The sequence below is a fragment of the Salminus brasiliensis genome, chromosome 10 (genome assembly GCF_030463535.1).
Source record: "Salminus brasiliensis chromosome 10, fSalBra1.hap2, whole genome shotgun sequence".
In the NCBI taxonomy this organism is placed as follows: domain Eukaryota; kingdom Metazoa; phylum Chordata; class Actinopteri; order Characiformes; family Bryconidae; genus Salminus; species Salminus brasiliensis.
Window position 1 is genome coordinate 19,603,591 of NC_132887.1, and position 27,943 is coordinate 19,631,533.

Sequence of the window (27,943 nt, forward strand, 5' to 3'; positions counted from 1 at the left end):
TGAAGACGTTTGAAGGTGGGACACACTCATTGGAGTTTTCCGTACAGGGTAAGTGTGTTTGTCTCATTGTGACCAGCTGTGCAGTGTATGTTTAGTTGAAGTGAACAGATCTGGTGCAATTTCACAAAGCAGGTTTCTCAGTCAGTCACAAAACTTGAACAAATAAAATCTGTCCAATAGGATAAGAGTTAATGGGCATTGCTATTAGACTGTTTCCACTTTGGGATATAGTTTTCCACTTTACTGAGAAATCCTGCTTTGTGTCATGGATATGGGCTTTATAGTTTCTAAAAGTACAGCTATAATGTGTACCTACAAGGTAGGCATGTCTGATAAAGTGGTCAGTGAGTGAACACAGTGTTAAAAACCTCCAGAAATGATTCTGAGTCTTATACATTCAATGCTAGTGGGCTTACACTCTTAAGATAAAGTGATGCTTCAAATTATTTTTGAGCAATTTCATAGAAGAACCACTTTGGGTTCCACAAAGAACTGTGAACCTTTACCAATCATTTTTCACAGTTTTCTTATTTGGGACTTGTTCACTTTTCAGAGCAGAGCAGAGCTGGGTTATATGGTATCATTGAAAGAACCTGCTTAGGACTGCTGACTACGATTACCCACACCACCCACATAAGATTTATTCAGCATGGTCCTATGGTGGACACTTTCCATTGATGGTCAGATTAGAGGTAGGGTAATAAATTGTGCCAAACGGACCACAGTTAGTAACCGAAAATCTACAAAGTGCATGTACATGGTAAGTGTACCACATAAAAAGCCCTGAAAGTGCAAAGCCAGTTGTATATTCCTCATAAACCCCATGTGTTACACCTCCTTGTCTTCTATTTACTGCACATTTAGCACCTGCTCTGCTTGTAAATGAGCAACTTTAAAGTCAGGTTATCCTGTTGTGGTGCTTTTTTGTTTTTGCCTGGTAAATACTGCCCCTTTCTATGTAGCGTTTTGGTGTGGGCATTATTAGTGTGCCTGCGTTCGCTTGTTTGCACTTTAAAGGCAAAAACACAACTGTCTCTTTCAGCTGAGCTTGTTTGCTTTTCCGCTGCTGGTGCAGCCACTATCCATTATTCCGCCTGCTTAGCCGAGCAATCGACACTGCTGATGTGAATTCATGCCGCCCTGTATAAATAACACATGCTACACTATATACATAAACCATTGGCTCTGAAAAACTGTGTGACCTGCTTGTATGCCATGCTGAATCTGTATCTGAAGTAAAAAAAGATAACATTTGGGGGAAATAAGTCCCTTCATTCATGCTAGTGATTTGTTTAGTTGATTGGCTAGTCCACTGTCCACTCGACATACTACCTTCAAGCAACTTTATGTAGAATCTGTACCTTAAATTAACACCTTTAAAGTCATTGAGATACTACCTTGACTTGTAATAGGGAGAATAGCACCTCTATCATTGCTACTCCACTGCTAACTGCACTATGTAACTTTGGTTAAGCTGGATGGAAAACGCTTGTATTTGTGTAAAATGCCATAATGTTGCTATACTACCTCAGTCCACATGCTTCTTTCACTTCAGATGCACTTTAGAAACACATGCGTAATGTGTCTGCTTGAGGTTTGGCTCAAAATGCAATTCTCACTCCCAGACTGCAGGGGGAGCCCAGGAGCAAGAAATACAAATTCTCCTTGTTTTATTTTTTATTTGTACCCATTTTTTCATCACATGCAATGCTCCTGACACTGGGACTGACACACGCCTCCTACGACACGTTCACAGCCAGTCAACTGCCACCGATGCAGCGCCATTGGACAGTCAACATGCTTAGAGGAAAGTGCCATGTACCCGGCTCTGATGTGCTGGCCAGCAGACGCCAGTCAAAGTAATGTGGGGAGAGCAAGTGCCATGTGCCATGCCTGGAGAAGGCAAGGCCAGTTGTGCTCTCTCAGGGTCCCGGCTACTGATGGGGGCCCCCCATGATGCTGCTTTAAGAGGTGCATTTCACTGTTTATAACAATGTTCCAATGTTACTTTTGTTCAAAGATTTCTGTTGTGCCAGTGGCATTCCCAGTATGACCGGTGAGTATCTGGTGTCCTGTGTGCTGGTCACTGTATTGGGTTTGATGGTGGTGAAGTCTCAGCATATGACGGAGGAGCCCTGCTCAGTCCAAATCCTCGTTCCTGGGCTCAAAGGTACAACACCCTACACCACGCAGCACAACATGTTACTAGTAGCAGCCCAGCAACTCCACTAAGAAGGGGTCTTTACAAGTGTTTACTTGTGGCTGAGGGCTAAATGCTAGTGCTGTGCCCTTGAGCAATGCAGTCTTCAATAAGTTTCTGCAGTGGGGTGACTGTCCCTGGCTAACATAGATCGCTTTAGGCAAAAGGCATCAGCTAAATGTAAATGACCCAACTCTGCATCAGCTAAATGTAAATGTCTATCTCCATCTGGTACATGCTGTGAAATAGCACAAGGGTTAGGACTGGGGTTAGCCCTCAGATGGTTGCTTGGTACAATGTAATGTCATAAAATGAAGCTGATGAGCAAGTAACTGCAGTGGCCTTCATAATGCAATATATCTGTTCTCACAGGGGAACCAGGAGAAAAGGGAGAGAAGGGGGCACCTGGGAGACCTGGGAGAGTGGGACCATCTGGAGATGCAGGTACTGTATGATTGAGATTCTGTGAACTACAAGCACAATGTGAAGGACAGAAACATCATCTAATGTAAACACTTAGCCTCTTTATAGCTACAAGATAGGGTCTGTAGAAACCCACAACTCAAGTGTAAACACAATGGTACTGACAGACCACATGACTACAAGTTTCTGCTTGGTTTCAAAACGAACACGAAGGGAGTGCAGAACTGTATAGCATTTTGCAGTTCAAAGGTCATCTGGCTACACTGACCAGAATGCAGTAATGATGAGAAGTGTTTACTGCAGCTCTAATGAAGATTAAGTGATGTTTTAGCTGGTGGAAATAGAGGGGCCTGTTCATGTCTCTGAGTTTAATTCAGCATTGCAGTCATCCTTGACCTTCTTAGATGGTTTTACACTTTGATTTGTGTTCAGATCATGATGAAATTATAAGCAATTTTATTTTTATCTTTTAGGTCCTCCTGGAATCAAAGGACAAAAAGGGATCATTGGACGTTATGGAAAAATGGGTCCTTCTGGATTAAAAGGTAAAGTAGGTTACCAAAGAAGTGCAATTTGGACAGTAATAATCGTTTGATGGTGTCATTCTGCTGCAATTTCTCCTGACCTTTTTTTTACAGGCTTAAAAGGTGACATGGGAGATCCAGGCCCAAAGGGATTGAATGGAGACCCAGGTAATAATGGCTTTGCTGAGATGATTTTTATAGATTTTAAATGGCTGCTACATAACCCTGGTGTAACCCAGCCAAAGACATGCCATAGGAAATGTCATGCGCTGTCTGCCAGGAATGGTCATGACAGATTGAAGTATACAGTAGAATATAGCAGTGTCAGGTTACCCTTGACGATAACTCTTATGACATGCCTTGATGTTTGGTGTCATGGCAGCCGTTTTGCATGATCATTTTTTTAAATGCCCTCTAGTTAGCATATATTTTCAGATTTCATCACAGCTACTTTATGGCAACTTAAAGAATATGAGATAAACATCATCAAAGATGCCATAAATGTCATGATGTATTATACATGTATTTATAGATCATTATCAGCTATTGCCGTGACAACTATTGTGTTTGACATTGTCAGCCTATACTATATGCACATTTTTGTTATGATGGTTCTGAGAGTTGGGAACGATTCACAACCAATACTGTTATCAGTACCGGTACCTAGAATTTGATACCAGTAACCAACAATACTTTAGTGTGGTACTATAACTAATGAATAACCCACTCACGTATGCAGTCAAGCACTCAAGTAGCCTTTATGTACTTCACTGAAAGGTCAGAATGTAAAATGTACCAAGCTAACATGTACATGTTGTACCTGTAAGTTTTGTCCTCACGTTTCTTATTGGCCCTGCATATGGAGGCCCATCAGGGTCAGTGATGGGACTAGGAGGGGTTAAGCAGTGGTCCCATATGGGTTAGATGGGCCTAGATGGCAACCATGTGAGATTAGGGTTGGCTGTAACAATGGGGCTTATTTGGAAAGCCCAACTGTGTTGCTGGTTGGGTAGTTATTGCATAAGTTTTACTGGCAGTTTGCTTGTCTCCCCAGGCCTTCCCTGTGAGTGTGCACCCTTACGGAAGATGATTGGTGAAATGGATAACCATGTTGCACAGTTAACCAATGAGCTGAAGTTTATTAAAAATGGTATGTTCTTGCAATGCACCACAGCACAAAGCTTTATACCCACAGTCCCTACATACACATAAAGAGCACATATCAAACCCTGATCCTAGCGATCCCTGCTTTAATACCCCTTAATCAACTCATCAGTGCTTGATCTCCTAAACTGTTTAATCATCAAACACTTTGTGAAAACCATCAAGCACTATTGCAACAGGTACAACGGAGAAACATGCAGTGAAGTAGTCCTCCCTGGTACAAAGATACAAGATACACAAATGCAAGCCTGTGTGTAATCTTCAATTACAATGATGGCATGCACCCACTGTCCACTTATTAGAAACATCTACCTCTATTTACACTCAGTGGCCACTTAATGAGACCAGGAGAGTGAACCTACTTACCTTCTAGGTTTAATACATGTTAATGACAATCTGCAAACAATCTGTCCATTACATTTTAATACAATTATCACTGCTCACTGGAACCGTTGTGTGGCTCAACATTAAAGCACAGGGTTATTAATAATGACAGGGTGGTGGGTTTCGAGACCTGAGCTAGGCAAGCTGACAGTCCTTTGCCGTGGCATGCCTGTCACTGTGTGTGTTTGATCACTAGTAGTGTGTATGGGAAACTTTCTTACCTACACATTGTCTATAGTTTATACATCACATGACTATACATACCATACAGTCATGTGAAAAAATTACCTTTTTAAACATGTGTCTGTTTAAACATGTGGACATTTGATCTTTTAATATTGAGAGAAGGAGGTAATATAACTAAACACATAAACCTGAAGAGATATCTTTTGCAGATCATTTGCAGATGATTTAAACATATTTAGAGAGGATTCTGAAGGAGCTTGTCTTATTTAAACCTTTAAACATTTAGTTTGGTTTGCTCTTGATTGTTTAAGTGAGTGGTGTCACCATGACCAGATCCAAAGAGCTCTCTGAAGCCTACCGAGGAAACTAGGTTGTAGATGCAGTTGAGTCTGGGCAGAGATTTGACAAGATCTTAAGATCAGAAATCAGCTGTTCCACTGTCAGCATAAAAATAATTGCAAAAAATAATTTACAAGTTTAAAACAACCGTCAGCTTCTAAACCGTCAGCAAGTTCAACCCAAGAGCAGACCATAAAATGCGTAAATAAGTCTCCAGCAAACCTAAAATGACATGGCAGAAGCTTACAGGTAGTACAGGTAATACAGTCCTTCTTGCACACCTCAGATGAAAATCAAACCTCCAAAAACTAGAATATGTGAATGTGTACCAGCGACTTTCCTGTCACACATTCTGACAAGAACCGCCATTTCTCAAATGACTGAGCAAATCAGAGTGTGGAAACCTGTCCTGTTCGAGCTGGCTATCTGAACAAATTCTAATAAAGTGTCTAGTGAGTATTTATACAGTAAAATGTGCGTCAAAGCACTTTATTAGAGTCATCAAGCACTTTATTGACTTTATTGAAGCCTGCAGTGATGTAGTCCTCCAGGAATGCAGTTTTGGCAGGTCTGGTACAGAGGGAAGATACACACAAGCAAGCCTGTGATCTTTAATTGCAAACATTTTCATTCAGATGATTACAGAGGTGACTCTTTTTTTCCATGCAGACAGTTTCCAAATCTCAATTTATGCAAACTGACAAAAGCAGTTAGTCAACCATTACCTCTTTTTTTCTGCTCAACTCTACAATGCACTGTTGTGTACGCTGGGTGCTGCATCGTGATTACAGAAATACAAGTGCTCACTTTTCAGCACTGCCCTCCCCTGCAGCTGTCGCTGGCGTCAAAGAGACAGACAGCAAGGTGTATCTGCTGGTGAAGGAGGAGAAGCGGTACAGAGATGCTGAGCAGTACTGCCAGGGCAGGGGCGGGCACCTGGCCATGCCCAAAGATGCCACTGCCAACAGGGCCATCGCCGGGTACATCACGGAGGCCAGCCTCAGCAGAGTGTACATCGGCATTAACGACCTGGAGCGCGAGGGTCACTTTGTGTATGTGGAGCGCTCGCCTATGAGCACCTTCAGCAAGTGGAGGGAAGGGGAGCCTAATAACGCCTATGAGGACGAAGACTGTGTGGAGCTGGTGTCTTCGGGGGAGTGGGTGGATGTGGCCTGCTCTCTCACTATGTACTTTGTATGTGAGTTTGACAAAGTATCGATTTGAGTCTCGGAGTGGGAAAACAATGTATGGTTATATAAAGGAGGGATTTAAGAGGCCTGCATTTGATGGGCAATACAAGGAAATGTTTTATTTTATATATAGACTGACGAGTGAAGGCATTTATTTTCACAAACATCTCATTAAAACGTCTTTACTGACAGTACACTGTAGAGTTATGGTACATTGAATATTTGTAGGTTTTCAGCATACTCACTCTGCAGTATAACCTGGTCTATACATTTGGAGTTGCAGTTAATCTGTAGGGGCTTCCGTTTTGTTTAGAGGCCTAATACAATTAGAAGTTTTTATTATTATTATTGAATTTATTAATGATTTATATTGTCCTACTCTGTATTTTCATACAGTCGCAAATAAATCTCAATTTGTTGTAATAATTTGAGTCCTTCAGTTTAGAGAAATGGTCACCACTGAACATGGTCTTGCTGGGGAAGATGAACTACAAGATCAGCTGAATGACTCTAATCTGACCCTCTAAAGCAGTTTATTGTAAGCTGCTGCTCCCTAGTGGGCATGAAAATGTTTCTTTATGGGATCAACAGTGTTTTTTTTTCTATGGGGTAACTCTAGAAACCATTTGTAGCGCCTTTATTTTGAAGAGTGGATGGTCACACAATGGTCATTACGACAGCACAAAGGTGAGTATACTGACTGGGGAGGTGCAGGTAAAGCTTAGCTAACCAGCTGTCAGCTTTACAGAATCAGTAATCAGTAAAAAGACAAGTAATCAACAACATAAGAAGACATAAAAACCTAAGACCCCCCCCCAGTGAGCAAGCCAAAGGCGACAGTGGCAAGGAAAAACTGCCTCAGCTGGAGGAAGAAACCTTGGGAGGAAGGAGGGCCCATCCTCCTCTGGTCAGAACTACTTATAAATTATTGATACCACATAAAAGTGTTCTACCGCTCAGGTGTGCAGCATAAACATAATATCATAATATAATAATCACAATAATCATGGTGTATTATAACTTAATACACACTTAATATAATCACAGTAGTGATGGTAAGAGTAATGAGAGTAATGGTATTTGATGGTGGTAATATTAGTAGTGGCAGATTAAGGTTAGATAGATAGATATGTAGATTTTAACAAGGTCTGGTGGGTGGCAGCTGGTCTGACGCAGGTAGAGGGGACCCCAGCGGTCAGCCTTTTAACAGGATAACTTATAACGACCAGAACTAGCTTAAAGAACAACCTCACTAGCTAAATTTCATCAGTGCTGCGCTTGTACAGAACATGACATCATTGTAGGATGCCCTTGTCAGCAGATAATGTTAGCTAACACTAAAATGCAGGGTTACCAAAAGCATGTAAAAAGCTGGTGTGTGAATGTGCAATTTTGACTTGTCGTACATTACAATGTCACAAACTGTCAGGCCCCAAAAGACAAAAAAATTGAGCTGGCTGGTAGAAATGTGTCCAAATTTTGAATCTGATTTAAAACCACATACAAATATTAAATTCTATTCCATACCAAATTTGTTATTTATTTGAGAGTCAGGTCTGAGTCTCTTTTGAGCAAGCCAGTGGCGACAGTGGCAAGGAAAAACTCCATTAGATTGAGAGGAAGAAACCTTGCGAGGAACCCGAACTCAAAAGGGGAACCCATCCTCCTCTGGTCGACACCGGACAGCACAATAATAAGCAAAACATAGGGGGAAAAATTAAAAAAATACTAAATAATGAGAAAAATGGCAACTTCGCCATCAAGCGTGAGTGAAATGGGAAAGTTCATGCAGGTATGCATGGTCATGCAGTGAGGTGAGGATGAATTAATGCAAGGTCCCAGAACAGGACAGCGGGCAGCAGGGCAGTGGAGAGCCAGGTCTGGCAGTACCAGGAAGGCACAGTAAACAGAACTGGGCATCTTAATACATGAGAAAGAGACAGAAAGAGAACAACATGGCTTGTATCTGACTGGGACAGGATTTGATTCAGTCGTTCAGACTGCAGAAAACCTGACCTGCTTGAAGTGGATATTTGAGCTGCCTGTAGTCAGTGGGCGAGTTTTTTGTAAGCTGCTGCCCTCTAGCGGCCGTCACCTATCAAGACCTCCTGCCTATGAATAAACGAGTGCAGTGGACTGAGGGTATCTCTCACTTTCTGGAAAGTCTTCTTCTTCATTTCAGACAAGTTTAGAATGATCCAGTGTGCAGCATAGCATACGTGCGTGCCAATTTTCCTGAAGTCTTTAAAATTGAAACACGGGTTTAGATTATATTACATTCTCCACTGGGTAAACTCGATTTGCAGACATCATCGTGAAAAAAGACATTATTTCACTCGTCCGAAACTCTAGACGACTGGAATCCAGACTACTCGTGACCTTTTTGCTGTGCTGTTTATTCAGCCAAGCAGACAAGCCCATGTTATGGGTGGCCGGACCTAACGTAACTGAAACCTTCCTACTGCAATATTTAGCTAAGTGCGTTAGTTTCAACACGTCACAAGACTGTCATCTAGTCCAAAAAATTATTTACAGGACGTAGCTAACGATATAATGAAATTTTATTTTATTAATTATTATTATTATTATTATTTATTTTATTAAATATTATTATAGCTAGCTAGTTTACAGTGTGTGGATGTGAATCTACAGGAAAGCTGCGCTACTGTAGCCGTACAATGAGCGGTCTGACGTCATTGGTCGATGCAAAAAACCCCAAAAACAAACAAAAAACAAAACCAAAATTAGAAAATCAATACTGATGTTATTTATATACATTTAAATGACATATACCCCTCTATATTAAAAGTAAGTACTGCAATAATTAATTATTCATGCCATTGACTGGGACCTCTCTGGTCAAAATTAATCAGCCCCGCTGAAATCTCGTATTACCTCTTAAGTGTGTATGACTGCGTAAAAAGCATGACAGTCCAAGCTAACCCCCCCCCCCCCCAAAAAAAAAAACAACAACAAAGAAAATAATTAATTAATTACTTAATTAATACTTAACAAATTAATTACTTAATTTATTACTTATAATTTAGATAACATGCCAAAAATACCAAATTAACTGATTAATTTAGCTAATTAACTAATTAAGCTAGCTAGTGCATAGGATAGACGTCTTCTAAGCCTAATCACGTTTCCAGTCGGTTTCCATGGAGATGTATTGACGACCGTTGGGGCGCTGCTAGCTTACCGGCTAATCACATGTGGCGGCGTCCTCCAGCCACCTGCTCACACCCAACACCCAACACCTCACACGAATCTCCTTTATCACAAGCTAACTAACGTTTACCGCCTGACTCACAGCTCGTATTATTTACCAGCGTGTTGCCCAGAATGCCTGAAACCTCCGGCCGGGGCTTTGCTCCTCAGCCTCCGGCCACCAAAAGCATCTTCGTGTACAGGAATGGGGACGCCTTTTACCCTGGCAAAAAGTTCGTGATCAACCAGCGCCAAACTGCCACTTTTGACAGTTTTCTGGGCTCGGTTACTCGGGGTATTGAGGCTCCATTTGGAGCTGTGAGAAATATTTACACCCCCAGAGAGGGCCACAGAATCTTGGGTCTGGAGCAGCTTTCACACGGGGAGGGATACGTCGCAGCTGGAGCTGAGCGGCTGAAGAAGCTGGAGTAAGTCCGCACAGCTTATTCTGGACATGGCATCAGGGTGTGGTGTCTGTACGACAGTACAGGTCATACTAGTGATAGTGAGCTACATGTGCTCTCTTACAGCTGCTCAAGTAAAACGTTGATGAATGTGCTTTCCTAGGTGTTTTCAGATTGCTCTGAAAGTGGGAGACGTTTTACTTCAATAATATTTTTAGTATTTTTTATATTTAGAGTGGAAATGATTAAGTTTTTGAAAATGTCTAGCTACATAATTTAGTCACTGCAGAAGAGTGGTTTGGCTTACTGTAAATAAAATGAAAATGAAAATGTTAAAACTGTAGAGAAACTGACTTCAGAAGTTGCAACACACAAATATAGCCATTTTATTTAGCTACCACCTAAAACATTAATGTAAACCTGTCTTCTGAATGGTAGCTAAATGCTAGCTAGCTAATGGACAATTCATAAAATAGTAGGACTGGGGACTATTTTGCCTGAAACACCCTGCATGTATCTCCCTGCCAGGAAAGGATTTAGCTAGTAAAATAAGTTTAAAAAAAAAGGTTACCTCAAAATGATAGCGGCATATTTCTAACTATTTCATAAAATGACTTTCTGTGGTGAAGCTTCAAGACATTCAACTCTTCAGACGTCTAAATAGTCAGAATAGTGGGCGACATGGTATAAGTGATATGGTATCTCGTGATACTTAAAGACATTTTTCATGACATATGAAATTTATCACGATACATGTAATCACAGACTAACAACATCAGTAGCTAAATATTCCTAAAAACTACTATTCAGATACTCTCCTGTACTGAATACAGCACTTTCTGTCCAACATCTACTGCACTTAATCCACTTACACCAGACTAATCACGCTGTTTGTAATGAAACCTGCAGTTGATCAGTGTTTATTAAGCACTAACAATATCCTTGATATGCTTAGATAAGTATATCGTGAATTACGGTTACAAAATTGATTAACACACGAGAAAATATCGTCATATTGCCCAGCTCTAGAATGAAGCCCTCACACCAAAAACACTCTGAAAGACTTTGTTTACATCTGATCAATTCAAAAAGTTACTCTCTCAAGTTGTTTTTCAGAAAGATCAATTTTATTGTACTGAGGATATAACAGTAATTTTACAGGTATATAGATATAGATAGTATAGATTTAGGATACTTTATCTTCTCTTGAGCCTGTAGCCTGTTTGGCTACTTGGTTATATCCTGTATGCTCTGTCCTATGTGTGCAGTGGCATTCACTTTTAGATGGCTTGTTGAACAATCAGCACATTTTTCAGTAAAGCTGAGAAATTGATCTGTGTATCTCTTTTTTTCTTTTTAATAGCTACATTCATATAACACCAAACAGGCCGCAAAGAAAGAAAAACAAACAGGTAAGATGTTATAAGGACACAGGATATCCACAATATTGCCTTGCTGAACTGCAGTAAAAGCTCAAATATTTGTAGGATATGTGCAGTAAATCATTTAAGAACCACAAAGCTGTTGCTCCTCTAGTTCATTCTGTTCATTCTGTAGCTACATCATGTTTTAGGTGTCAGCATTATAGACCTAATTGAGAGACACATTTCAGAGGCAGAGAGCCATAACAGTGGTTCAATGTGATTTGGGCTGCTGTGCCACCATTACACGAAGATTCGTCCGTGCATTTTTTTTTCTTTTTCAGAAACGACACACTTTCTCGGATCAATACATTCCTCTAAATGAATTACAGTGCAGCGTGTGACCGTTACATTGACTGGCTGAATTCATGCCTCTCTGTTTCTTTGAGAGTAGTCCTGAAGATAGATGAGAGACTAACAAGCTGAACGCTGTGTAGCCTCAAGTCGAGTAATTGTCCTCTGTCTATAACGGCGCATGCAGAGAAATGTGGCCTGTAATGCTGTTTATTACCTGTTGTTTTTTTTACATGTTTTATGAGAGGCTGTAAATGCGTGGTTTTCTGAAATCCCTTAAAGGGCCGCTACCATGAAAATGTAGCTGCAGAAACCGCCTGTTGCGAATTCATCAGCTTTTCTGATGACGTTTACATATCTCCACCTATTCAGTCTACCACAGTTTTGCCCCGCCCATTCATATTTCAGTTCTCTGGAGTGTTTTTAAAATGTGAAGGCACAATGCAGGACAGCCCCTCTGAACAGAGCCCATGTGTGTTATAACAATGTTAAAGGCACAGCAACAGACACAACACGCTGCTTAATTCTAAGGGGTACAGGGAGGTTGGAAAATTAGTAATGTAAAACTTAATGGTGAAGCAAAAATAGAAAATGTAGGATATGGATTCTTTAAGTGAGCTTACTTAAGCTTACGTAGTCTTCTCTCTCTGTAATTATGATTCATTAAGTGTTGTTGGAAGTTTCAAGTTCGTACATTTGCTTAATGTCTGACTAACAAACAACAAGGCCTGCACAACTCAGCTATCATAGCTTCAAAGTGTCAGAAGTGTGTCAGACATCTAAATGAATGACAGGGCAATACGTTGTGTGGATGCTCAGCAGGGAACTGTTCATTTTGTCTCCATCACAGATTCGACCCGTGGTTCACAGCAAAATAATTGTCCCAGCACGCTGGAGGAAAAACATTAATGAGCCATGCACCATCAAGTGAGTTTTAATTTCAGTGTCTCCCTGTTGGAATTTCTTGCTGGCGAACCCTCAGGCAGGAGTGAAGTCTACTTCTAATCTTAAATGAGTAACTTCAAATCAGAGCTCCGTTTTTCCATTGTCTATATAATGTCGCATTGGCATGGTACTACTTATCAGTGTTGAAATGTAAAGTATACATTTCCGAACTGAGTTCCAAATGTGATTGTGTCTCGCAGTGTTTTTGCCAATGGAGATGTCTTGGTTCCTCCAGCTCGGATACTTCTACCAAAATATACACTCACCAGCTGGGAGAGTGTTCTGGCCATGGTAACGGAGAAAGTGAATCTTCGCTCTGGAGCCGTGCACAGGTAGGAAATAAGCAGTTACTTGTCACTTGAGGATTTAAAGGGTAGTGGACTAGAACTGATTGCTTTGCACTGTGCATCTCTTCCAGGTTGTGCATGCTGGATGGCACTCCATTACTTGGGACAGCTGAACTCAAGAACAACCAGTATTACGTTGCTGTGGGAGCGGAGAAGTTCCGCCATAAACCTTATTTCCAGAATGTTCCAAACAAAGGAGTAATCCTAGACATCCACCATGCGTAAGAAGAATTTACAAAATCAAATGACTGAGAGGCATTGTTGTCTAGATTGTTGACGTTTTATGGTATTTGACATTGCCTCCCTTTACATCATTTCCTATATAAACTTTCATGCAATTCCTTATGACACAGACAAGATGTACACATTTTCATTATAACATTTTTCTCCACTTAACAGTTTTGTGTTTTTTCAGTATCATCAATGAAATTCTTCCACCTCTAAAGAGAGGCAAGCCCCCAAGAGACCTGGTAAGTCAGCAGCTTGCAACACATTCAATGGCTGTGACTGACACCAAAGCAATCATAGGTCTCTTGACAGTACATAACCAGAGGTTCTCACATCATACAAATAATATATGAATGACAGACTTTTCCTGCATCATTGTGCTTTTATTATTTCATTATAATCGAATTGATGAGTCAGACATCAAGACTGATCTGAAGTACATGACCGTTTACTGGAAGCATGTAATACTGCTACACAGTGCTATACATTGGGTTAGTACTTATTTCGAAATGATACAATGGCATGTTATAGAAAGAGCACAATGGTGGTAAAATAGTCTTAACAAAATATACAAGCCTGATTTTTTGGACATAATATAGTTGATAGCGATCCTTGACAAAATGACAAAAGCCAAAATTGCTAATACCGTAATTGGACGGTACAGGTGACTGTTCCCATAAATGACTCCCATAGAACATCTTTTGATCCCTTCTTCGGAGTTCTACCAGAAAGCAAAAGCCAGTGTTTACAAGATTTCTGTTTTCCGCTGTCTCTGTGTGTGGACCATCAGTTTGTGGAGAGACGTATTACTCCCCCAGAATCTCAATAACATCTCCAATCAGCCCAATCCCTGGCAGTTGGACTGGTGGACAGGGAGATTCCCTTCATCAATCACTGTCTGCAGCTCCATCTCTATCAGGCAATCCCAATGCTCGGAACCCGCTCCACTTGATCAAGTGCAACCAGTCTTACGGGCTTAGCACCATCACCAAGGGAGCGCGCTGAAACCCTCCCTCACTCCCACACAATGAGGATAAATTGTTTTGAGATGGAGTTGTGGGTGGAAGTACGCGCTCTGCGATTTAGGACAGTCCACGCTAGGATAAGACCTCGCGAACAAGAGTTGGAGAAATAATGCACCCTCAGCAGTTTGGACCCTCTCCGAAAAGAAGTGTGTAACATCTGTTTATCACAAGTGAGAAAAATGACGGCCTCGCACGTGCCAGTTGACGTGACGAGGGAGAAAGCTCTTGTGGCCGCTCCATAGGTGTTGTTCTCTAATTGACTTCTCATGCATCATCAACTTGATTGAGAGGAGGAAATAATTTGGAGAAAGTGGCAAATTATCTTTGGTGGAATGAAGACGGAAGAGCCATCAAAGTCTCATTAAACTGTCATTAAACGCAAAGGTTTAGCTGTATCATCTGTTTACATTTACACGTAATCGGCATTTGTTCAGAAAACACCACAAGACCTGTTCACACTTTTATGTACCACACTTTTGTCCCTTACAATGCTTCTGAGAGTCTTTGCCCCCGCCCCCCCTTCTCCTCAAGTTTTCTTCTAGTATCAGTTGCAGGCTTTGTTCTGTGTTTCTCCTTTAACAGTCTGAGAGGGTGAAAGACCCAGTGGGAATGAAGCTTGTTTTGATCTACTGGCTATGCAGCAACATCGAACAGCTTGGTGAAGAACTGCACAACTCTGCCTTGATGAACTGGCAGATGTGCTGATTGGCTGATTTAAGACGTTGCAAGATAGAGAAACATTCTAATGAAGAGCTTTGGGAAGCTTAGGAATTGCATGATGTGAACTGGGCTTAACCTAAGACTTTAAGGCAAAAGAGAGCTCTAGACAACACGTTGGATCTTATCCAGATCCGTTCTGGTCCGTCTTAACATCTGAATGTTCACGCTACCAACCACAAGGGGGAGACAGAGACTCAGCTCTAGTCTTTCTCGACTGCCTCCACCGAATCAGCCCCGCCATGCGTTTCTCCCTTTCTCCAGCCTCTTACATCATCCGATGATGTCATGTTCTGGAGAGATATTAGACATGTTATCAACAGTTTGACAACCAACTGGAACATCAGTGAAAGGATTTGTCTTCTCCTCTCAGAATCATGAATGCGATGCATTCGCAGCCCATATTGCTTTGGTTGTGTGGGTTAAATGAATGTCTAGGTTGGGTCATTCAGCATCCCCAGAGTAAATGCGGTGAGTAAATGTGGGTGTGGACGTTGGATCCCACGGCAGCGTGGCTGAAACTGGCACTGTGGCAGCAGATGAAAGCAGAGGCACAGCATGTGGTGTTTGTTTTCCCACTGGCGTGACAGATGTTGAACGAGGTGTCAGGGAAAGTTGAACTGGAGGGGAATCGCTTCGGTTTGTCACATTAGGCAGCGATGGAAACGATCATCCTGCCTAGACGGGAAGTTCCCCTGCCGCATGTGCATTGCGTTGCTTTTCAGAAGCAGGCATCAGGTCATGCAGGTCAAACCTAATCCACAAAACTGAGGAAGACGCTGTCCCCTTCTAGCACCCACTCTCAGAACGGTTGGTATCCCAAGTGTGGCTTCCTGTTTGGAGGGAAGCGCCTCTCCCATGGGTGGGTTGGCGTTAACGCCCATCCAGCCGCTGCCTGTCAGGCCTGCTCAGTTGTACAGCAGGGGGTTCCTGCATGCCAGGCTCATGAGCTGCTGTCACATCACTCAGGTTGGAGGAGGCAGAGATAAAGGCTGTAACTCTTCTAGCTGATAGCTGAAAAATACTCTAGCTGTCAGATATGCATTAGATATACATTCAGTTTTGTAACTTATACCTTTGTACACCCCCTTAGTGGATTTTAAATGAAGCAGTTGGGAAGTGTGGGCTTTCAGCTTTGGATGAGGGGTTTACCAAAACTACTACATTAATCGTTTGGGAATTACAGTCTGAAAAGTAATTGGACAGTTTCATGGCCAGGTGTGGCCTGTTCCCTCATAGTGACATGATTCATGACAAATTATGGAGATAAAAAGTCGAGTAGAGTATAGACATGGGAACTCTCAGGTTGAGGTTCATAATAGAATACATGTGATGTTGGTGCAAGTGAAGGAGGCCATCATTAGACTGAACAAAACAAAACAAAAAAACAGTGATTAAGGCTTTAGGAATGACCAAATCAATAATTTGGAACATTTTGAAAAGGAAGGAGTGCACTAACAAGCTCAGTAACACTAAAAGTCAAATCGAGTTCTTGGTAAACCCCCTTCAAAACAAGAATTCTATCATTGTCTAAGCCTACAATCAAAAACCTCTTCATGACTGTAAATACAGAGAGTTTTGTTCAAGATACAACCCACTGGAAACACTATAAACCACCTAAAAACATTTGCCCAGTTGGGTGGATGGGAAGATAACAAGTCTTGTCAAACGACAGAGACACTGGGCATGTATGAATGGGCATGTATGGCTGCCAATAAAACTGGGTCACTGGTGTTGATGATGTGACTGCTGATAGAAATAGTGGGATGAATTCTGAAGTGTATTGAGCTATACTTTCTGCTCAGATTCAGACAAATGCTGCAGAACTGATAGGATGGTGCTTCATGGTTCAGATGGATTCTGACCCAAAACATACCATGAAAGAAACTCGAGAGCTTCTTATGGTAAAGAAATGAATGGCTGGATGGGAAGATGATGAGTGTTGACAAACATGGTGGAGGCACTGTTATGGCATAGGCATTTATGGCTGCCATTGAAACTAGGTCACTGGTGTTTATTGATGATATGACTGCTTCATAGGATGCAGGATTCATTCTGAACTGTATTGACAACTGTATTGTTTTTTAACATTACCCCTAATTTAATGTCATGTATTGGTGAGTATACCATGTTTGAAATCTAAAATATGTATCTAAAAAAAAGCTAAAAGTAGTGAAACAAGGCCAGACAAGGCAAACGGCTGTGCTGTTATTTCACGATACCACACAACCTTGAGTGTTTTATTGCTTTAATAGATAAGGTATTGTCAGTATACAGTGTCACCAGTTGTACAGGTGTAACGATTCAACATATTGCGATAAGTTGCCATAATATGAGCAATACAATATATTTGGCTTTTTCAAAAAACTAATTTTAGAAAAGCTATCAAAGTATAAAAAAACACCAGATCCAGAAAATTTGAGCAAAAGAAAAGTTTACTTTTTATACAGTCAATAGAATAGGCAATAGAATCTGAATACAGCTTACAACACTGCCATCTAGTGTTCGGGGGTTCAATAACACAAAATGAACCACTGTCTGCCACAAATTTGTGCATGTAAACTGTTACAAATAACTGTGGTGTTTGAGAATTGATACAGTATTGCAAAACATAACACTATACTTTAATGATACTTTAATACATCAATATTTTCTTACACCCCTACCAAGTAGAGTAGCTTAGCTACATTTCAAAAGTGACGTGTGAGAAAGGTGAAAACAGTGGGTAGCAGTGGGAATGAAGCATCATTTTTTTACAAACAAAAGTGAGTTTGTAAGTAGAGGTCCGAAGGACTGGCATTCTAAGGGTAAACTCAGAGGTCTCACCTTGACCTGACTGACAGTGAATCAACCTGTCAGGCTGATCCACGACTGGACAGTTCTGACAGAAACAGGCATCTGCCTGCAGGGCTCAGACAATATGTAATCTGCAACCCGAAACACTGACTTCAGCTTTTCCGAGGCTCTTGTTTGCAGCGTAGTGGCATTTCAGAATGACGTGATTTTTAAGGACTCTTGATTCCAGCTTAGCGCTTTGCATTCTCACCACATCGTTTCAGAGATCTTCAGGCAGCGCACAGGCAAGACGCAGACTTGGAAGCCATTCCTATTTTCTTTGAGTTTGTTTCTCATTTGTTTGGTTAAAAAGAGTTTGATGAACTTTCTCTGAACTCTGACGAACTGTAGGTTCTTGCTGAACTATCGCCCGGACTGTTGTTTTTATTTCTTTCTCCAGCACCAATGGCTGTTTGAATTCAAAAGTGCCATGCGGACTTTGCCTTTGCATTAAAAAATAAGCAGGCGAGGGAACAAATATTGGGTTTATTCCCCAGACCCTGTGTTAGTGGGCTTGCAAACTCTACGGCCTGGAGTGCGTTCTAGTGGAAGCCGGAGATCAGTGAAGTGCCCCTGAGCAGCCTGGCTGTGGAGTCAACTAACAGCAGCAGCCAAGCTGAAGGAAAAAAAACACATTAAGTCTTCTCTTGGCCTCACTTGGGGACAGAAACGGCTCACCTTGCCTACCTATGGTGGATATGCGCTGCCAGCTGGAGGAAAATTGCCTTTTGTGGGAGCATTAATGCAGACATGCATCCTGCTGTCAAAGCATCACTCTCCCTATAACTCCTCTCCCTACTGCGCTCTCTCTCTCTCTCTCTCTCTCTCTCTCTGTCTCGCCCCTCATCTCTCTTTCTCCATTCCAGTCCCTTCGCTTTTTTCTTTTCATTAATAACCGTCTGCCGTCTGCCTAGAAATAAGTTATTCCCCCCAACTGCCTCTCCTTTTAAGCCTGTTTGGACTCTCATTGTTTGATCTGGCGTGATAAATAAGACGAATGCAGTTAGAAATTCATGGCTGCTCTGTTTCATTAATAAATGATTAGTTTGCTGAGCTCTCTGGTGATTGATAGCTTGTGCAGGGGGGATGTATTGGAACCAGACGAATTCAATACGGCGTCAGTCACCGGGGAGTCACAAAGCATATCAGCTTGTGAAATATTGAGGTCAATAGAAAATATAAAGGAAAAAAAGAGCTAAGAGAGGAAAGAGGAGGAACGAGTTTGAGTTCCAAAACAGTGTTTTTCTGTGATTAGAGATGGATTTTAAAATAACATCGTTGGCTTAGTAATCGACAACCTGAATCAAAGTTATAGGCTTCGCTTGATGGCTGCTCCTTCTTCACTGCTGTAGTTCGTCGATCGACCGGAAGGCAATGCAGACACCCACTTCTATGCCCAGCATGACAGAGGCAAACAGCAGAGGCGTGGTTTAAGAAGCCCACACCTTTTCACAGCACAAGGTGAGTGTGACAGTTCTGCATAACTTTCTCTTTTCATTTCTTTTTCCCCTCCCCTCCAGAGCTAATGTGTTTCCCTCCCTCCTCATCCCTACCAGATCAAATAGAGATGGAAAGTGAGGCTGTTGTTTTGGTGGAAAGCAGCATTTTTTTCTGTTCGCATCTTTCTCTCTCTCTCTCTCTCTCTCTCTCTCTGTCTGTGTGTGTGTGTGTGTGTGTGTGTGTGTGTGTGTGCACATGCAAGATATTTCACACTCTTACATGTGTGTGGCGCAAAACAGATAACAAGGCAGCGTGTGGTAGAGATTACTTTGAATTTGCAAGCGGTTCTCTAAAGACTATCTATGTCAAGGGAGCTTGCTTCCATTCCTGGATAGAGCAAGCACTGCCTTACGAGATGAATATTAAAAGCCGTGCACAAAAAACTTCAAATACTTCAGAGCGCTCTAAATCATAGATGAGTTCAATCAGGCCACTTTGCTGAAAATGTAGGCAGCAAGCCTTGTTAGCTATGCCAGGGAAACAAAATGCTCCAATTTTCTCCTGATAGAGAATCAAAATGTTCATAAGTTATTCAGCACAAATAGCACAACAGGATCAGGGTGGTTTACACATGACACGCACACTCCACCCCCCCCTCTCACTGTATGTGCACGTTGTTAAATTCTTACTGCCAAAACATGACAGCCATATCATTTGTCTAATGATCCGTTTGGGTCCCCTACCTGAGAAGCTCGCGTTTAAGAGCACAGATGATATAAATAAAAGTTTCAGGAGCATATTTTCGCTCTAAGTGCATCACCTCTCCCGGATCCTATGAGGTCATTCGGTGAGTAATTGCGGGCGCTGTGGAGCTGCCGTCATTTCACACATAAGAGCCGAGCCAGCAGTCCTGGTGATGGAGTTGAATTTCCCTGGGCCGCGCCGAGGCCGCATTAGTGCCGGCCGGGATGTCTGCAGCCAGGCTTGTAAAAAGCGCTCCTGCCTAGTCTCCAGCTCCTGCTCTGGACACTTGATCATCCCATGTGGCAAAGCATTCTCATAATGCCATCACTAATGGCAGAGCCTGAGAAAAAAAAAAAAAAAAAAAAAAAGGCCCAGCGCAGGCGCGTCTTCTTAACTACATCAGTTACTGCAGAGGGGTAATAAAGCATGCCATACGCGTGAGTGCTGTTGACATCACCAATTGCAGGAGGAGTGCATCTCTTCGCAGCCTATCATTAGCACAGATTGTCTTACCTTTGAATGTCAGACGCAGTGACCAGTGTAGTTTGCATCTCAGAGGAAAACTAAAAAAAAAGAAAGCACAAGGCCATTAAAAGTGCTGTGAATTTTTGCGCTTGGGTGAGCCTAATTTGATGTTTGGGATGATGCCGAAGATTGTTATTGACTTGATCTAATGCTTCTACGCCACCAGGGCTTTCATTTTGGATTGATTTAGTTTTCCATCTGTTTAGATTGTCCTCATGTTCCACGTTTGAGTCCAGCTATTGATAAATTTAGAAACTGTGTAAGCTGATTCAAAGTAAGAGACATTAATTCCATCAGTGAAGCTGTAAACCTGCCTGCCAATAAAAAAGGAAATCTCTAAAAGGATTTTGGCAAGTCAGCCCTTTTTTCTGTTTACCTCAAGTCAGATGATTGCATCAATATCGTTTTTTGTGTCTCCTCATTAAGACTGACTATTGGAGTGTTATTTCAGTGAATGATCTCCTGTTTGATTACCGTTTGAGGACCTTTTTACTATTTTTGTTGGAACTCACTAATACTTTCCATCCCTTCACATTTTCTCCACACCACATAATACTGATGCCTTAAATTCTGACTTTTGAAGGAACTTTCAAAAGCAGCATCAGGGAAATCAAACTTTTCAATAACCACTCCCCTTGTTTAGGCTCTACAGAAATAAGCACTTTGAAAGGGGCATTGATCAGATTCTCTGTTGCAGGAAAGAAAAAAGGTGAGATAGTGTAGAATGGCAGGATTCTCAGACCCACAAGTAACTGTGATTAATTACTCTCCTCAGAGGACAGCGTATTTCGAGCCAGGGACAAAAGGAAGGAAGTAGTGGGTGTGTCTGAGGTACGAGACGATGTTGATATGAAGGTGGATCTGCCCATTGATCAGGTAAGGAAGCCAAAACACACCCACACTAGGGCTGCACGATATATTGCTGGCTAATGGTCATTGCAGTACTGACCTTTGCATACTGACATATCGGAAGACGGTTGATATGGAGACAAGCAAGTTCAGAAGTTTTTAGTGTTACTCTACACAGTGACATAGTACAGCAAACAGAATCAAAAAGGTCAAAACGGTGTAGGTCGATCTTTTATTTTGGCTATATTGTGCGCCCTATAAGTACACACCATCAAAACTAGATACATGTGGAGTGAGATGTTGCCTTTTCTTTCAGGTGGAAGCCAACACCATTGAAGTGGACCAATATGAGAACAAATATCCTCGACCAGAGAGTGGAGGTCAAAGCCCTTACAGAGCATTCCTTAGAGGTTCTGATGTGGATACTACTTCAAGACAACCCTCAGACATCTCCTATAAGGTCACTGGCTCTTGCTATCTTAATAATTTAATAGCAGCATGTCATATGTTCAAAACAAGCAATACATTTGAAGTTCTACAAAAACTACAGAGTTTAATATACTGGTTCATCCAGTATACCTGTTGAAATTCTTCTTAAAGGGGTCCTACAATGGAAAAATATTTGTCTTGGCATAGTTAAATAATAAGAGTTCAGTACATGGAAGTAACAGATCATGAACCTCAAACATTGTTGTCTCCTCTTTCTGAAGCAATAGGCCAATTCCAAAACTCCATCTGTTCTGTAATTTGAATGTGAAAGTTACATTCCATATGTTTATGCAGACACGCAGTCTTGTTCTGATTGTACTATTTTGTACAGTACAAAAATATTCACATTTACTTTAGTTATTAACAGAAAAGCAGCAGTCAAGAATAATAAAGCCATTGTTATCTTAACTTTAGTCAAGCAATAATACATTTTGCATATTAGTGCTGGACAATATGACCCCAAATCAATATTGTGATTAATAGAACATTTTACCTATAGGTTTAACGATAACGATAAACGAACGATTATGTTAATGAACAACAGTACACAGCATTTTTCACAGTTGCTCAGTTGGTTCTGTGTTTGAGTTGTCCTTGAGTTAGTAGCTTATCATTGCAGATTCCTTCAGAAGGTAATCTCTTCTTTTTGTAAGTTGAGTTACAGAGTTTAGTTGTGGCCTCCTAAAGCCTCCTGGTAATGTAGACCAAAACCTCTAAATTTCACTCTGATCTGTTCTGTCATTCACAGCTAAAAATACCAGTGCATGTCTTTATAGTGTTGGTAAGTGAAGTGTGTCTTTCTCATCTGACAGACTTCAGTAAATGGCTCCGCTGCGGGAGAGTCAGAGAGCGGCTCTCACCTCGCCATGCCCAGAGGGGAGTCTGGGTTGGAACCAGAGCACAAGGTACAGAACTCATACCGCTCAGAATTTATAGAGGTGGTTACGATTTCATTTGTGGCATATAGCCTGAAACTAATCGCCGTCTTTCATGTCTCCCGCTCTGCTCTACACACGCGATAGCCGCGCTTATGAGAAGACGTAGCCGGCTTTTCTTCTGAAATCTAGCCCCAGAAAATTGGCCCATTTAGATAGCAGGCCTATTCTGTTCTGGTAATCTCTTGTCTTTTAGCCGTGTGAATCTCATAACATTAATGAACACACACAACAGTGAATATTATAATGCCAAGCAATTTCACACTCCTTTGAAATGGAGGGAGATATTGAGTCTTATTTAAACAATCAATAACATACAGCATTGTGTTTAATGAAAACTATAATTTCAGACAAAGGCAATTACACCACTGGGTACTGTTTTGGTTGGGGATTTTTGCTGTAGTCCGCATTTTCATAATAAAGATATTCTTATCGAAATAATTATTGACTAGGGACCACCTTTATTACCTTGTTAAAGGCCTCATCAATAGTCATATTCATTACTTATCACATTTAGTCACAGGCGGAGATGGCTGAATCAGAGGTGCTATAGATCCGGTGAATGGCAGGCATATAATGGTGGCAATTCTCCCCACTCCTCACGCAGCTAATTGGCAGACCCATGATTGCTGCTCAAAACAATATTTGATTTAGTGTCAGACGAGGTGGCCTTTTGATGACTGCAGCGTTCAGACTCATTCAATCCACTAAAGACATGTAAGTGCTAATCAAGTAGGGCGAGCACAAAGGAACTGCGGAATATTAACCATTACGCATGTTCGTTCTACACCCTGCAATGCTCAATAAATATTCTCTTGTTGAAGGCATGTATTCCCCATGCACACATACTGGCTGAACAGTACTCTCCGCCGCCTGTCTAACTATGTTTATTATCCAGTATCATAATACATGAGTATGGTCTGCGGGAGGATCTATGTTTCAAGGGGTTGACAGTAATATGTATATTGTGCCACTAGCGTTGGAATCTTTGTGAGTTATTACTGGGCTACATTTGCTTATGACTGTGCACAGCGAGATAACATATAGCCCCAAATAAAGTTATGTGGATGATAGATCTGACTGTGCAAATCATAAATGAACATACCTCATATTAATTTAGGGACTAGAAAACCTATATATAATTGTATACAATCTAAACAAATATTAGCTCTTGTTGTTTACTAAACTATCAATGCAACTGTGTTGTCGATGACAGGAGGGTTGTTAACTGACAACAACACACATCTCAAACTGTTCTTCTCTGTTAAATAGTCTGTTTATTTAGGCTGCATCTTTTAAGATCTACTGAATATACACTCACCAAGCAGTTTATTAGCGACTCTACACTTACTCTAAGTAGGGCCTCCTTTTCTCTCTAAACAGCCTTAATTCTCCAATATTCTCCATGGTAGTAATTTCACAAGACATTGGAAACATTTCTTTATGATTCTGGTCCAGGTTAATATGATTGCATCATCCATTGCCTATGCATTTTTAGGAGGCTTTCATGCTGTGAATCTCCTGTTCTATCTAACTTCTATTGGAGTCAGATCTGGTGAGTGGGAAGGCCACAGGAGAACACTGAACCCATTGTGAAGTTCACGGAACCAGTTTGAGACCACTTTTGCGTTGGGACAGGATGCATCGTCATGCTGGAAGTAGCCATTAGAAGCTAGAAATTTGTAGCCATGAAGGGATGCACATGGTCAGCAACAATACTCAAATATACTGCGGCATTAAAGTGGTGAGTGATTGGTATTAATAGGCCCAAAGTTGCCAAGAAACTGATGTGGACTTTCATTGTCGTTGCCTGAAGGTTCAAATTTTTGTGCATTTTGAAATGTTTTTCTTCTCACCGCTGTTGTACAGAGTGGCTATCTGAGTTACCGTAGACTTTCTGTCAGCTCAAACCACTATTCTTTGGCATTATCGTTGACCTCTCTTACTTAACAGGGTGTTTACGTCCGTAGAACTGCCGCAGACCGGATGTTTTTTCTTGCACTATTCTAAGTAAACTCTGAAGACTGTTGTGCTGAAAATCCCAGGATCTTCAGCAGTTCTTGAAATACTTGAAACCAGTTGATCATACCATGCTCAAAATCACAGAAATCACATTTTCCCCTCTATTCTTATGGTTGATATGAACATTGTCTGAAACTGCTAACCTGTATCTAGATAATTGCATGAATGAGAAGGTGTACAGGTCCTTCTAATAAATTCCTCAGTGAGTGTATTTCAAAAATAACATTACGTCATGTCTGAAGCAAGTTTGAGTGATATTGCTTTCCAGTGCCGTCTTATCAAAGGGACACCCTATGCTCTTTATTGATGACCAGATTCAATTATATGATTGTGGACTCGTCAGAACAGGCCATCTGTTTAAAAAATACCCAGCTTGAGTTGCATTAACAGGGTTAATATTGAGGCACTAAAACCACCTTCATGGAAATTGTCCATGCACAGCTATAATTCAGAAACCTCAACCTCTTCTTCTTGCGGTAAAACTCATCACTCTGGCAAATAAATTGCTGAACATGATGTACATGAGCGAAGGAGGGAGGGAAGGAGGGAAAGAGAGTAAGAACTAATACATCATAGCAAAGTTTACAACAGGATGTAATTCTGTTCACGTTTATGAACATTTTCTCTGCAACAATCTTTCTTTTTGATTTTAATAATAGTAGCCGATTCACCAGTGAGTCAGCTAAGCAGTTTTTCTTAATTAATATTGTTAGATATGCCAATGTGTCCAGACGTATTTGATCAATCGTCGCACCCCTCCCCCGCCCCTGCACACCCGGTTTTGCGATAAAAAAAAATCAAATACATATTGATCGCCTCATTGATCCTCCTTTTCTCTGCCAATACAATATCTGCTCATTTATCTTCTGTTCTTTCTGGCTACAGTTTCCCAGCTTAGGCTAGCTGTTTCACACGCAAGGTCAACTATAATCAACCCCAGACTGTGCCATGGGCTGTGGCTGCTGCATGCAAACCCCCCCACCCCTCACACACAAACAGTAGATAGGCTTTCTCCAGCCTACCATTCAATTACTGTTTATTAAGGAGAGGAAAGTCATTAATCAGGCTGAGATGCACAGGATTTCCTCATTGGGCCATCGAACCACTTAAGAAAACATAGCCCATCTATCTCTGGTTCATGTTTCATAGACACTTCAGTGCTAGTGTGTGCTTTAGGCCTGTATGTTTTTCTGTTGATAAGATAAAGTGTGTTCCAGTTTTGTAATGTAAACATAGTGAAGGTGTGTAATGAGAGGTCTTAATCACATTTGCTTCTATGGCATTTGGTTGACGCTTTTGTTCAGAGGGACTAGCATTTAAGTCGTGTTATACTCTTATTGATATAACTTGGTGGACTTGCTTAAACATTGCCACAGGGAAGGCAGGGTTGTTATCCACTACACCGACCACTCTGTTGCAAAGCTGGCGGCACATATTTCACAGCATATAACTGTTATTTAAAGCAAAGTAGTGTGGCCTAGCACAGACAGCAAACCTGATCAAGCTAGACAATCAGCATGACCAAGCCTGAACATGCTGGTTGACCAGCAGGACCACACTAGTTGGCCAGTATGACCAAGCAAAACCAAATGTATCTTACACTAAGGGCTGGTTAACCAGCTAGCTTCCCAACATAGGATGTTTTCACCTCAATTACCACCTTGACCATCAAGAACCAGCTTAGACCATCCAAACCAGCTCCCAGGTCCTGAGCTGATTTTTCAGCTGGGATGTTAGTAGAGGCTATCAAATTTTCATAGCTCTCTGCAAGTCTCTGCAAGTCATTTATAAGAAAAGGTAAAAAAAGTATCAACTGATAAAAAAATAAATAGACAAATACCAAAAAGTGCAGTTTAATGTGTGGAAATTACCACATATCTAATCATCTTGTATTTGAATGTGTAAAAAATACATCTTCTTCCACTTAAGTAGCCACTCTGGTTAGACTACAATATATCATTTTAAGGTGGAACCGGACAGGTTAGCTGAATGAAGAACATGCTGCATCGAAATGTAATTACATCAAAGAATGAGATTCTGATTTATGTTTGCAGGACACTAAAGGGGAGGAGACGTCCTCCAAGCCGCATGGAATACGGTCACGGATGTCAAAGTTTTTCAAGGGTAGGTTCATAAAAGCAGCGTAACATCATAGGCTGTGTTCCTGGCACGCAGCAGAACAGGATCCAGCTATAAAGAGACCACTAATACACTCTGCACTCCCAATTTCCTTCACATGTCACTAGAGCCTCATCCACTGGGTAAAATCTTGGAGAGCTTCCATTCATTATAGATACCATCTGGGTTCCTCCTCAATCTCCGATGTCTTTGGTCTGTATTAAATGCACCTGTGTATGTCCAGAGGACACATTAATCTCACCGATTTCTCTCAGACCCTGCTATAACTACCGCCAAAGAGAGGTTATATCAGTTAGGGCTTAAGTGATGAACACACCTAAGATACGAACACAAAACCTCTGTCTTCTTTTTATTCCGTCTGTGCACTGACAAATCAGACAGCTTGAGAAACAATGGATTTCCTAATTAAAGAGCATTTCTTAGCTCAGATCTTGCAACCAGCAGACCTGTTCCCCTCCATGATGGTGCAAGGCATTGCAATGCCATGTGCCTTGCATCTTGTATTAGCAATTTATTCCTAACAGGTTACGAAGCACAGAGGCAGCGAAGCAGGTTGTTAGCTCTGCTTGTGGCTATTGTCTGTGCTGAATTCCACAAGGTAGCATAAGTGAGGTAGTCCTGGCCTCCTGGGTGGACATTACAACTCTAATCTAAGGCCCATGATGTATGCCAAAACAATCCCAGCCCCCACCGAGCTCCGTCCTGTCTGTAAAGCTCAAAGCGTGCTGCTACCTCTCTCTTGAGTTTTGTGTTCCAGCATTGCCATTAGCCATATTTCCTTCATCCTCCTCCGTATCTCAGCTCGATTGGCTGGACTTTAGGGCTGTCACGCACCCGGAAGGGATAAAGTATGCAATATATGGACTTAGCTCCTGGCTACTGAGAACCCTGCTGTGGTGGCATATTTGATGCATATTATTGTATATCCTGGACAGTTTATTCTCTGTCCAACTCTTATCAATTT

General features: G+C 41.4%; 2 protein-coding genes across 2 annotated transcripts; both read left to right on the top strand.

Annotated features, from left to right (window-relative positions):
* Positions 1-2,049: 2,049 nt before the first annotated feature.
* On the top strand, positions 2,050-6,595 carry colec11 (collectin sub-family member 11). The gene is made up of 6 exons (XM_072690460.1): positions 2,050-2,170; positions 2,573-2,644; positions 3,097-3,168; positions 3,262-3,315; positions 4,202-4,297; positions 6,053-6,595. The coding sequence occupies exons 1-6, from the start codon at positions 2,050-2,052 to the stop codon at positions 6,442-6,444; spliced, it is 807 nt and encodes a 268-aa protein (XP_072546561.1). The 3' UTR covers positions 6,445-6,595.
* A 3,160-nt stretch (positions 6,596-9,755) lies between these two features.
* On the top strand, positions 9,756-26,987 carry LOC140564807 (doublecortin domain-containing protein 2C). Its single transcript, XM_072690461.1, has 11 exons — positions 9,756-10,048; positions 11,388-11,436; positions 12,590-12,666; positions 12,885-13,016; positions 13,103-13,252; positions 13,447-13,501; positions 19,189-19,297; positions 21,321-21,421; positions 21,711-21,854; positions 22,696-22,788; positions 26,895-26,987. Exons 1-11 carry the CDS (start codon positions 9,756-9,758, stop codon positions 26,985-26,987), a joined length of 1,296 nt encoding a protein of 431 aa, XP_072546562.1.
* The last annotated feature ends 956 nt before the right edge of the window (positions 26,988-27,943 follow it).

Coding starts and splice junctions, on each gene's coding strand:
- colec11 (XM_072690460.1), top strand. CDS start 2,050: ATGACCGGTGAGTATCTGGTGTCCTGTGTGCTGGTCACTGTATTGGGT. Junction 2,171..2,572: donor CCTCGTTCCTGGGCTCAAAG/GTACAACACCCT, acceptor CTGTTCTCACAG/GGGAACCAGGAGAAAAGGGA. Junction 3,169..3,261: donor GGGTCCTTCTGGATTAAAAG/GTAAAGTAGGTT, acceptor TTTTTTTTACAG/GCTTAAAAGGTGACATGGGA.
- LOC140564807 (XM_072690461.1), top strand. CDS start 9,756: ATGCCTGAAACCTCCGGCCGGGGCTTTGCTCCTCAGCCTCCGGCCACC. Junction 13,253..13,446: donor ATCCTAGACATCCACCATGC/GTAAGAAGAATT, acceptor GTGTTTTTTCAG/TATCATCAATGAAATTCTTC. Junction 22,789..26,894: donor GGTTGGAACCAGAGCACAAG/GTACAGAACTCA, acceptor TTATGTTTGCAG/GACACTAAAGGGGAGGAGAC.